Source organism: Euwallacea fornicatus, unplaced genomic scaffold (assembly GCF_040115645.1).
Source record: "Euwallacea fornicatus isolate EFF26 unplaced genomic scaffold, ASM4011564v1 scaffold_47, whole genome shotgun sequence".
Taxonomy (NCBI): domain Eukaryota; kingdom Metazoa; phylum Arthropoda; class Insecta; order Coleoptera; family Curculionidae; genus Euwallacea; species Euwallacea fornicatus.
In genome coordinates, this window is record NW_027096015.1 from 92,193 (window position 1) to 105,569 (window position 13,377).

A 13,377-nucleotide genomic window follows, 5' to 3' on the forward strand; every position below is an offset into this window, starting at 1 on the left:
TTATTTATAATTTTAATATTGACGAATCATGTCTTATAGTTTTGTTCTTACCGGTAATTCTGCAACTCTCACTGCGGAATTTAACCCTCCTATACATCTAGACGACAATTTCGAATACGTAATCGGTCTAGTCAACTTTGAAACTTTCAATTCAATTCCAAATATTGAGTCCGGATCTAATTTGTTTATTATTGATAAAGAATATATCACAATACCACCAGGTTGCTACGAGATAGAAGATATAGCTAATTATATAAAAAAGGACATTGGAGACAAAAAGACATTTGAGTTAACTGCAAACAATAACACTCTTAGAACACATCTTATTTCATCTGTAGATGTTAAATTTGAAGAAGGAACTATAGCAAAACTTTTGGGGTTTGAGTACCAGGACATACCGGCTAATACTTTGACAGTGTCTGATCACCCCGCAGATATCTTTAAGGTGAATGCTATAAATATCGATTGCAGTATAGCTGAAGGGTCTTTTCTAAATGGTACGCCAGTTCATGTAATACATCAGTTTTTTCCTAGTGTACCACCCGGTTTTAAAATAATCGAAACCCCTCAAAATGTCATTTATTTTCCCGTAATCGTTAACGTTGTAGATAAAATAACAGTGAAACTAGTTGATCAAGAGGGCGATTTGATTAATTTTCGAGGTGAATCCGTGACATTAAGACTTCATCTTAAACGCTTGGACTCACGATGGTAATTCTATATAATAGAACACCTAATTTAGATTTTGTCAGAAGGTTTAATACACCTTGTAAGCAGCAAACCCCCGATAGTACGAAACGATACACAAGAGGGTTAACGTCTTTGAATAAACAGTTTCTTGTTTCCCTAGGATTTACATTAAAAAATGGATCATATAAACGTCCAAGAAAAAGTTTTTATTGACGACTCAATTTTAAGCTGGGAAGTGCTCTCTTTTGATCCATTCAATCCTACTAAATTGGGGACAAACGATGAAATTAGAATATCCTTACAGCAAACCGGAAAATATCCCTTACCATGCAAAAGTGAACTTTACATTGAACTAAAGGTTACGAAAGAGGATGGTACGCCACTTACAAACACATACTTGATAAATAATGCCGCGGCGTTTTTATTCAAAGAGTTGAGATATGTTCTAAATGGAGTGACAATTGACGCAGTACGAGATGTTGGTATAACAGCAACCCTTAAGGGTTATTCATCATATAATTTAAATGAAAGCGCTAAGCTTCAAAACGCGGGATGGTATCCGGTAGAAAAAGAAAAAAGCATCATGACGGACTCTAACGGAAATGTTTCTTTATGTATTCCTCTTAAGATGTACTCTGGTTTCTTTGAAGATTATAAGAAAATCATTTTAAATTCACATCAAGAATTAATCCTAGTTAGAGCTAACGATGATTCCAATGCATTGGTACAAACGGCAGCATCTACAGAAAAACCGAAACTTACGATAACAAAACTCTGTTGGAGAGTTCCACACTTAACAGTAGCAATTCCTCAGGAATTAGCACTTACAAAAACTATTGATAAAAATACTGACATCTTATTAACTTTTCGAAGCTGGGAATTAGTTGAATATCCAGAGTTATTAGAAGCCACCAGACACAATTGGACGGTAAAGACATCGACCAAAGTTGAAACTCCACGCCATGTCATACTCGCATTTCAAAAAGACAAAAGAGGTAATCTTAAAAAGGATATGAGCAAATTTGATCACTGTGACCTACGAAACGTAAATGTGTATTTAAATTCTGAAAGATACCCGTATGGTGACTTGCAACTTGATTTTAAAAATAATAGATTTGCAACCCTGTATGAAATGTTTTCCGAATTTCGTCAGGTTTACTATAATAACGCACAAGAACCTATTTTCACTCCGTCCGAATTCAAAGATAAAGCTCCACTTGTTTACATCAATTGTACTCACCAAAGAGATTTACTTCAAACTGGATCAGTCACTATGAGAGTGGAATTTGAAACTGCAGAAAAAGTGACTGATAAAACGACAGCCTATTGCCTCATTATTCATGACAAAATATTTAGTTATAATCCACTTACGAAAATTGTAAAACAGCTTTAAATTCCTACCACCACCACCACCACCACCATCAATATGTAGCGTTAAAACTTAATGTTCAGTTGAAATATTGTTTATAAAGATACTGCAAGTCGAAATGACAACTAGACTTGAAAGAATAGAAACTTTTTTAGAAAACCTACGAAATATTAAACGCCGGATTAGAGAATATTCCATCAAGAAATTTACTTTCCTAAAGTTTGAACAATTAAAAATATGAATATTCAAGGGTTTAAAGATGAAAATACCCTAAACGACTCTTTTCACATCATCAGCAGCACATAACAGTAATGGAAAAAATCATTGCATCAAAGTAAAATGTACCCTATCATCCCGTCATATATAACCAAAACATTTCGTGTGAAGATCCAAACCTATTGATGACTAGTCCAGTTCAAGACTGCTTCTACCAACGTGTGCTCTTTTAAATGTTTTATGTACAATGATGAATAAAGTTTTTAAAAATGTAAAACGCTTTTTAATGATGCATGCTACAATACATCTTCATAATGCTATTTATGCAAATTGCTATATATTCACATTGCGAAGATGTCAGCCTATTAACTGCACCAGTCTTTGCAATTTTCGTTTAGCAGGAGCAAAAGACGCATAAGTGAGCTCATTTTTCGACTTTGAACTTTAGTACTACTACTTTAGTGGTAGCACAAGGTAGGTGGTTATTTTTATTCATTAAATTAGCGAAAAGCGTATTTTAGTATTTATTAGATACGGATTTGGGAACCTAGGGTAGTTCCTCTCGATCAGTGACATTCTCATGTGGTTCGACTTCAAAATTTAGAACTACTACTACTACTACTACTACTACTGTGATAGCACAAGGTGGTTATTTTCATTCAATTAGCGAAAAGTGAATTTTAGTATTTATTAAATACAGATTTGGGATCCTAGGGTGCAATCCATTGTTCCGACCCAGACCTACTACAGCGGTAGTAATAGAAGTAGTTATTATTACATAGAGATTTGCGAACCGAGGGTACAATTCTTTTTTGTCATTCGAAAGTGTAAAATGAAGTTTGCCGTACTGGATATGCAAGGTTATATAATTAACAAAATGTTTACCACGAAAGAACTCACCATCTACGATGGTAAACATTTGAAATCCTTTTTGTTTAAATGCCCGATTAAATTTTCTAGTTTACATGCAAATGATCGGAAAACTGCTGCATATCTCTATAACAATGTTCATGGTATTCCATTTGATTCGGGGAATATCAAATATCAGCAAATTAAAAATATTTTAGAAAACCATTTAAAAAATATTGATTTGATATTTGTGAAAGGACAGGCAAAATTTGAGTTTTTGAAAGACTATCTTGCCGATTCAATACGAATTTTCAATTTAGAAAAAGATGATGCTGACCTGGTACCCAAATTAAGACCTAGCGAAAACAATTGTAATAGTCATGCTTTCAAAGTATGCAATTGCAGTAGTAGAAATGCCGAAGTGCTATTTGAATATGTTATTAATAAATTAATTGCTTCATAAATCGGGTTTCAAGTCTCTATATGTTAATGTCAGTACCATTGGTACACATTATTATTATTATTATTTTCGTAGATGTATTTATTAAAGAGTCGATGCATAAAAGCATTCTGTAAATATAGCTCGAATGCGGCAGAAGATCGTACCACTTAAGAAAACATACATTATAATTTCCATCAGTGATTGGGGGAGGGGGTAACGTTTTCTGTGAGCGAGACATATATTGCATGAATTATTACAAAATATATGATGCTAATAAAAATTAAGAGAGCATTTTTTCGTTTACTTACCTTGAGCACCCACTCCACGCTCCAGTCACTCTACAGAAGTTCCCCAAGTACGGACCTGTCTCAAGGCGCTCAACCCGGACCTGTACCGACACGCCCACTCCACAGGGAGAGATGGTAACGTAACTTCCTTGACGTAACGACATACCTTTTGCCATAAGACTCCATGTTAATTTTGTCGTAACGACAAACACAGTTTCCGCAATTCACCACCTAATCACCTAATAACACAAATAACGTTCACGGTGCGAAAACTCTAAAAACAACCAACAGTTTTCGCAATGTACCTTTAAAGAATGAAATAACGGAACGACAAAAATAACGTTACACGAGAGAGATGGAGATACGCTTAACGTCAACTTTAACGTAACGACAAAGTTTTTCCCATAAGACTCCATGTTAATTTTGTCGTAACGACAAATACAGTTTTCGTAATGCACCACTAAATCAATAAATCACTAAAATAACGTTAACGGTGCGAAAACTCTATAAAAACAACCAATAGTTTTCGCAGTGCACCTTTCAAGAAATAAATAAAGGAACGACAAAAATAACGTTACAGGAGAGAGATGGAGATACGTTTAACGTCAACTTTAGCGTAACGACAAAGTTTTTCCCATAAGACTCCATGTTAATTTTGTCGTAACGACAAATACAGTTTTCGCAATACACCGCTAAATCAATAAACCACTAAAATAACGTTAACGGCGCGAAAACTCCCCCATTTTCCCCATACGTTAATTTAACGGAACGACAAATATAACGTTAACGGAGCAAAAATAACGTTAGCGGATGTGCGAAAACGGCACATTTGATCTGTAACCCCCCTAGCTCAACTACTGGCAAATGAAGACCAAATTTGTTAAACAAAGTGTCAAATTAATCAGCTCGACGAGATTTTGAAGATGTCACAACACTTCATGATTGCATCTTGATGAATTTCCAAGACAAATAGTACTTTATGTGCTCAAACACACAACATTTGTGACTTTTCAAACTTTGAAGCTCGATAACTTCGGCAAATGAAGACCAAATTTGTTAAACAAAGTGTCACATTAATCAGCTCGACGAGATTTTGAAGATGTCACAACACATCATGATTGCATCTTGATGAATTTCCAAGACAAATAGTACTTTATGTGCTCAAACACACAACTTTTGTGACTTTTCAAACTTTGAAGCTCGATAACTTCGGCAAATGAAGACCAAATTTGTTAAACAAAGTGTCACATTAATCAGCTCGACGAGATTTTGAAGATGTCACAACACATCATGATTGCATCTTGATGAATTTCCAAGACAAATAGTACTTTATGTGCTCAAACACACAACTTTTGTGACTTTTCAAACTTTGAAGCTCGATAACTTCGGCAAATGAAGACCAAATTTGTTAAACAAAGTGTCAAATTAATCAGCTCGACGAGATTTTGAAGATGTCACAACACTTCATGATTGCATCTTGATGAATTTCCAAGACAAATAGTACTTTATGTGCTCAAACACACAACATTTGTGACTTTTCAAACTTTGAAGCTCGATAACTTCGGCAAATAAGGCACAAATTTGTTAAACAAAGTGTCAAATTAATCAGCTCGACGAGATTTTGAAGATGTCACAACACTTCATGATTGCATCTTGATGAATTTCCAAGACAAATAGTACTTTATGTGCTCAAACACACAACTTTTTTGACTTTTCAATCTTTGAAGCTCGATAACTTCGGCAAATGAGTACCAAAATTGTTAAACAAAGTGTCAAATTAATCAGCTCGACGAGATTTTGAAGATGTCACAACACATCATGATTGCATCTGGATGAATTTCCAAGACAAATAGTACTTTATGTGCTCAAACACACAACTTTTGTGACTTTTCAAATTTGAAGCTCGATATCTTCGGCAAATGAGGACCAAATTTGTTAAACAAAGTGTCAAATTAATCAGCTCGACGAGATTTTGAAGATGTCACAACACATCATGATTGCATCTTGATGAATTTCCAAGACAAATAGTACTTTATGTGCTCAAACACACAACTTTTTTGACTTTTCAAACTTTGAAGCTCGATAACTTCGGCAAATGAAGACCAAATTTGTTAAACAAAGTGTCAAATTAATCAGCTCGACGAGATTTTGAAGATGTCACAACACATCATGATTGCATCTGGATGAATTTCCAAGACAAATAGTACTTTATGTGCTCAAACACACAACTTTTGTGACTTTTCAAATTTGAAGCTCGATAACTTCGGCAAATGAAGACCAAATTTGTTAAACAAAGTGTCACATTAATCAGCTCGACGAGATTTTGAAGATGTCACAACACATCATGATTGCATCTTGATGAATTTCCAAGACAAATAGTACTTTATGTGCTCAAACACACAACTTTTGTGACTTTTCAAACTTTGAAGCTCGATAACTTCGGCAAATGAGTACCAAAATTGTTAAACAAAGTGTCAAATTAATCAGCTCGACGAGATTTTGAAGATGTCACAACACATCATGATTGCATCTGGATGAATTTCCAAGACAAATAGTACTTTATGTGCTCAAACACACAACTTTTGTGACTTTTCAAATTTGAAGCTCGATAACTTCGGCAAATGAAGACCAAATTTGTTAAACAAAGTGTCACATTAATCAGCTCGACGAGATTTTGAAGATGTCACAACACATCATGATTGCATCTTGATGAATTTCCAAGACAAATAGTACTTTATGTGCTCAAACACACAACTTTTGTGACTTTTCAAACTTTGAAGCTCGATAACTTCGGCAAATGAAGACCAAATTTGTTAAACAAAGTGTCAAATTAATCAGCTCGACGAGATTTTGAAGATGTCACAACACTTCATGATTGCATCTTGATGAATTTCCAAGACAAATAGTACTTTATGTGCTCAAACACACAACATTTGTGACTTTTCAAACTTTGAAGCTCGATAACTTCGGCAAATGAGGACCAAATATGTTAAACAAAGTGTCAAATTAATCAGCTCGACGAGATTTTGAAGATGTCACAACACTTCATGATTGCATCTTGATGAATTTCCAAGACAAATAGTACTTTATGTGCTCAAACACACAACATTTGTGACTTTTCAAACTTTGAAGCTCGATAACTTCGGCAAATAAGGCACAAATTTGTTAAACAAAGTGTCAAATTAATCAGCTCGACGAGATTTTGAAGATGTCACAACACATCATGATTGCATCTTGATGAATTTCCATGAAAAATAGTACTTTATGTGCTCAAACACACAACTTTTGTGACTTTTCAAACTTTGAAGCTCGATAACTTCGGCAAATGAAGACCAAATTTGTTAAACAAAGTGTCAAATTAATCAGCTCGACGAGATTTTGAAGATGTCACAACACTTCATGATTGCATCTTGATGAATTTCCAAGACAAATAGTACTTTATGTGCTCAAACACACAACTTTTGTGACTTTTCAAACTTTGAAGCTCGATAACTTCGGCAAATGAAGACCAAATTTGTTAAACAAAGTGTCACATTAATCAGCTCGACGAGATTTTGAAGATGTCACAACACATCATGATTGCATCTTGATGAATTTCCAAGACAAATAGTACTTTATGTGCTCAAACACACAACTTTTGTGACTTTTCAAACTTTGAAGCTCGATAACTTCGGCAAATGAAGACCAAATTTGTTAAACAAAGTGTCACATTAATCAGCTCGACGAGATTTTGAAGATGTCACAACACATCATGATTGCATCTTGATGAATTTCCAAGACAAATAGTACTTTATGTGCTCAAACACACAACTTTTGTGACTTTTCAAACTTTGAAGCTCGATAACTTCGGCAAATGAAGACCAAATTTGTTAAACAAAGTGTCAAATTAATCAGCTCGACGAGATTTTGAAGATGTCACAACACTTCATGATTGCATCTTGATGAATTTCCAAGACAAATAGTACTTTATGTGCTCAAACACACAACATTTGTGACTTTTCAAACTTTGAAGCTCGATAACTTCGGCAAATGAGGACCAAATATGTTAAACAAAGTGTCAAATTAATCAGCTCGACGAGATTTTGAAGATGTCACAACACTTCATGATTGCATCTTGATGAATTTCCAAGACAAATAGTACTTTATGTGCTCAAACACACAACATTTGTGACTTTTCAAACTTTGAAGCTCGATAACTTCGGCAAATAAGGCACAAATTTGTTAAACAAAGTGTCAAATTAATCAGCTCGACGAGATTTTGAAGATGTCACAACACATCATGATTGCATCTTGATGAATTTCCATGAAAAATAGTACTTTATGTGCTCAAACACACAACTTTTGTGACTTTTCAAACTTTGAAGCTCGATAACTTCGGCAAATGAAGACCAAATTTGTTAAACAAAGTGTCAAATTAATCAGCTCGACGAGATTTTGAAGATGTCACAACACTTCATGATTGCATCTTGATGAATTTCCAAGACAAATAGTACTTTATGTGCTCAAACACACAACATTTGTGACTTTTCAAATTTTGAAGCTCGATAACTTCGGCAAATGAGGACCAAATATGTTAAACAAAGTGTCAAATTAATCAGCTCGACGAGATTTTGAAGAAGTCACAACACATCATGATTGCATCTTGATGAATTTCCAAGACAAATAGTACTTTATGTGCTCAAACACACAACTTTTGTGACTTTTCAAACTTTGAAGCTCGATAACTTCGGCAAATAAGGCACAAATTTGTTAAACAAAGTGTCAAATTAATCAGCTCGACGAGATTTTGAAGAAGTCACAACACATCATGATTGCATCTTGATGAATTTCCAAGACAAATAGTACTTTATGTGCTCAAACACACAACTTTTGTGACTTTTCAAACTTTGAAGCTCGATAACTTCGGCAAATGAAGACCAAATTTGTTAAACAAAGTGTCACATTAATCAGCTCGACGAGATTTTGAAGATGTCACAACACATCATGATTGCATCTTGATGAATTTCCAAGACAAATAGTACTTTATGTGCTCAAACACACAACTTTTTTGACTTTTCAATCTTTGAAGCTCGATAACTTCGGCAAATGAGGACCAAATTTGTTAAACAAAGTGTCACATTAATCAGCTCGACGAGATTTTGAAGATGTCACAACACATCATGATTGCATCTTGATGAATTTCCAAGACAAATAGTACTTTATGTGCTCAAACACACAACATTTGTGACTTTTCAAATTTTGAAGCTCGATAACTTCGGCAAATAAGGCACAAATTTGTTAAACAAAGTGTCAAATTAATCAGCTCGACGAGATTTTGAAGATGTCACAACACATCATGATTGCATCTTGATGAATTTCCAAGACAAATAGTACTTTATGTGCTCAAACACACAACTTTTTTGACTTTTCAATCTTTGAAGCTCGATAACTTCGGCAAATGAGGACCAAATATGTTAAACAAAGTGTCACATTAATCAGCTCGACGAGATTTTGAAGAAGTCACAACACATCATGATTGCATCTTGATGAATTTCCAAGACAAATAGTACTTTATGTGCTCAAACACACAACTTTTTTGACTTTTCAAACTTTGAAGCTCGATAACTTCGGCAAATGAAGACCAAATTTGTTAAACAAAGTGTCACATTAATCAGCTCGACGAGATTTTGAAGATGTCACAACACATCATGATTGCATCTTGATGAATTTCCAAGACAAATAGTACTTTATGTGCTCAAACACACAACATTTGTGACTTTTCAAATTTTGAAGCTCGATAACTTCGGCAAATAAGGCACAAATTTGTTAAACAAAGTGTCAAATTAATCAGCTCGACGAGATTTTGAAGATGTCACAACACATCATGATTGCATCTTGATGAATTTCCAAGACAAATAGTACTTTATGTGCTCAAACACACAACTTTTTTGACTTTTCAATCTTTGAAGCTCGATAACTTCGGCAAATGAGGACCAAATATGTTAAACAAAGTGTCACATTAATCAGCTCGACGAGATTTTGAAGATGTCACAACACATCATGATTGCATCTTGATGAATTTCCAAGACAAATAGTACTTTATGTGCTCAAACACACAACTTTTGTGACTTTTCAAACTTTGAAGCTCGATAACTTCGGCAAATGAAGACCAAATTTGTTAAACAAAGTGTCAAATTAATCAGCTCGACGAGATTTTGAAGAAGTCACAACACATCATGATTGCATCTTGATGAATTTCCAAGACAAATAGTACTTTATGTGCTCAAACACACAACTTTTGTGACTTTTCAAACTTTGAAGCTCGATAACTTCGGCAAATGAAGACCAAATTTGTTAAACAAAGTGTCACATTAATCAGCTCGACGAGATTTTGAAGATGTCACAACACTTCATGATTGCATCTTGATGAATTTCCAAGACAAATAGTACTTTATGTGCTCAAACACACAACTTTTGTGACTTTTCAAACTTTGAAGCTCGATAACTTTGGCAAATAAGGCACAAATTTGTTAAACAAAGTGTCACATTAATCAGCTCGACGAGATTTTGAAGATGTCACAACACATCATGATTGCATCTTGATGAATTTCCAAGACAAATAGTACTTTATGTGCTCAAACACACAACTTTTGTGACTTTTCAAACTTTGAAGCTCGATAACTTCGGCAAATGAAGACCAAATTTGTTAAACAAAGTGTCAAATTAATCAGCTCGACGAGATTTTGAAGATGTCACAACACTTCATGATTGCATCTTGATGAATTTCCAAGACAAATAGTACTTTATGTGCTCAAACACACAACTTTTGTGACTTTTCAAACTTTGAAGCTCGATAACTTCGGCAAATGAAGACCAAATTTGTTAAACAAAGTGTCACATTAATCAGCTCGACGAGATTTTGAAGATGTCACAACACATCATGATTGCATCTTGATGAATTTCCAAGACAAATAGTACTTTATGTGCTCAAACACACAACTTTTGTGACTTTTCAAACTTTGAAGCTCGATAACTTCGGCAAATGAAGACCAAATTTGTTAAACAAAGTGTCACATTAATCAGCTCGACGAGATTTTGAAGATGTCACAACACATCATGATTGCATCTTGATGAATTTCCAAGACAAATAGTACTTTATGTGCTCAAACACACAACTTTTGTGACTTTTCAAACTTTGAAGCTCGATAACTTCGGCAAATGAAGACCAAATTTGTTAAACAAAGTGTCAAATTAATCAGCTCGACGAGATTTTGAAGATGTCACAACACTTCATGATTGCATCTTGATGAATTTCCAAGACAAATAGTACTTTATGTGCTCAAACACACAACTTTTGTGACTTTTCAAACTTTGAAGCTCGATAACTTCGGCAAATGAAGACCAAATTTGTTAAACAAAGTGTCACATTAATCAGCTCGACGAGATTTTGAAGATGTCACAACACATCATGATTGCATCTTGATGAATTTCCAAGACAAATAGTACTTTATGTGCTCAAACACACAACTTTTGTGACTTTTCAAACTTTGAAGCTCGATAACTTCGGCAAATGAAGACCAAATTTGTTAAACAAAGTGTCACATTAATCAGCTCGACGAGATTTTGAAGATGTCACAACACATCATGATTGCATCTTGATGAATTTCCAAGACAAATAGTACTTTATGTGCTCAAACACACAACTTTTGTGACTTTTCAAACTTTGAAGCTCGATAACTTCGGCAAATGAAGACCAAATTTGTTAAACAAAGTGTCACATTAATCAGCTCGACGAGATTTTGAAGATGTCACAACACATCATGATTGCATCTTGATGAATTTCCAAGACAAATAGTACTTTATGTGCTCAAACACACAACTTTTGTGACTTTTCAAACTTTGAAGCTCGATAACTTCGGCAAATGAAGACCAAATTTGTTAAACAAAGTGTCACATTAATCAGCTCGACGAGATTTTGAAGATGTCACAACACATCATGATTGCATCTTGATGAATTTCCAAGACAAATAGTACTTTATGTGCTCAAACACACAACTTTTGTGACTTTTCAAACTTTGAAGCTCGATAACTTCGGCAAATGAAGACCAAATTTGTTAAACAAAGTGTCAAATTAATCAGCTCGACGAGATTTTGAAGATGTCACAACACTTCATGATTGCATCTTGATGAATTTCCAAGACAAATAGTACTTTATGTGCTCAAACACACAACTTTTGTGACTTTTCAAACTTTGAAGCTCGATAACTTCGGCAAATGAAGACCAAATTTGTTAAACAAAGTGTCACATTAATCAGCTCGACGAGATTTTGAAGATGTCACAACACATCATGATTGCATCTTGATGAATTTCCAAGACAAATAGTACTTTATGTGCTCAAACACACAACTTTTGTGACTTTTCAAACTTTGAAGCTCGATAACTTCGGCAAATGAAGACCAAATTTGTTAAACAAAGTGTCACATTAATCAGCTCGACGAGATTTTGAAGATGTCACAACACATCATGATTGCATCTTGATGAATTTCCAAGACAAATAGTACTTTATGTGCTCAAACACACAACTTTTGTGACTTTTCAAACTTTGAAGCTCGATAACTTCGGCAAATGAAGACCAAATTTGTTAAACAAAGTGTCACATTAATCAGCTCGACGAGATTTTGAAGATGTCACAACACATCATGATTGCATCTTGATGAATTTCCAAGACAAATAGTACTTTATGTGCTCAAACACACAACTTTTGTGACTTTTCAAACTTTGAAGCTCGATATCTTCGGCAAATGAAGACCAAATTTGTTAAACAAAGTGTCAAATTAATCAGCTCGACGAGATTTTGAAGATGTCACAACACTTCATGATTGCATCTTGATGAATTTCCAAGACAAATAGTACTTTATGTGCTCAAACACACAACTTTTGTGACTTTTCAAACTTTGAAGCTCGATAACTTCGGCAAATGAAGACCAAATTTGTTAAGCAAAGTGTCACATTAATCAGCTCGACGAGATTTTGAAGATGTCACAACACATCATGATTGCATCTTGATGAATTTCCAAGACAAATAGTACTTTATGTGCTCAAACACACAACTTTTGTGACTTTTCAAACTTTGAAGCTCGATAACTTCGGCAAATGAAGACCAAATTTGTTAAACAAAGTGTCAAATTAATCAGCTCGACGAGATTTTGAAGATGTCACAACACTTCATGATTGCATCTTGATGAATTTCCAAGACAAATAGTACTTTATGTGCTCAAACACACAACATTTGTGACTTTTCAAACTTTGAAGCTCGATAACTTCGGCAAATGAAGACCAAATTTGTTAAACAAAGTGTCACATTAATCAGCTCGACGAGATTTTGAAGATGTCACAACACATCATGATTGCATCTTGATGAATTTCCAAGACAAATAGTACTTTATGTGCTCAAACACACAACTTTTGTGACTTTTCAAACTTTGAAGCTCGATAACTTCGGCAAATGAAGACCAAATTTGTTAAACAAAGTGTCACATTAATC

At 34.5% G+C, this 13,377-nt stretch overlaps 1 protein-coding gene across 1 annotated transcript; it reads left to right on the plus strand.

Moving 5' to 3' along the window:
* Positions 1-865: 865 nt before the first annotated feature.
* Positions 866-2,083, plus strand: LOC136349729 (uncharacterized). Its single transcript, XM_066301453.1, has one exon. The coding sequence runs from the start codon at positions 866-868 to the stop codon at positions 2,081-2,083; it is 1,218 nt and encodes a 405-aa protein (XP_066157550.1).
* The last annotated feature ends 11,294 nt before the right edge of the window (positions 2,084-13,377 follow it).

Excerpts from the sequence above, each read along its gene's own strand:
- LOC136349729 (XM_066301453.1), top strand. The coding sequence starts at position 866 with ATGGATCATATAAACGTCCAAGAAAAAGTTTTTATTGACGACTCAATT.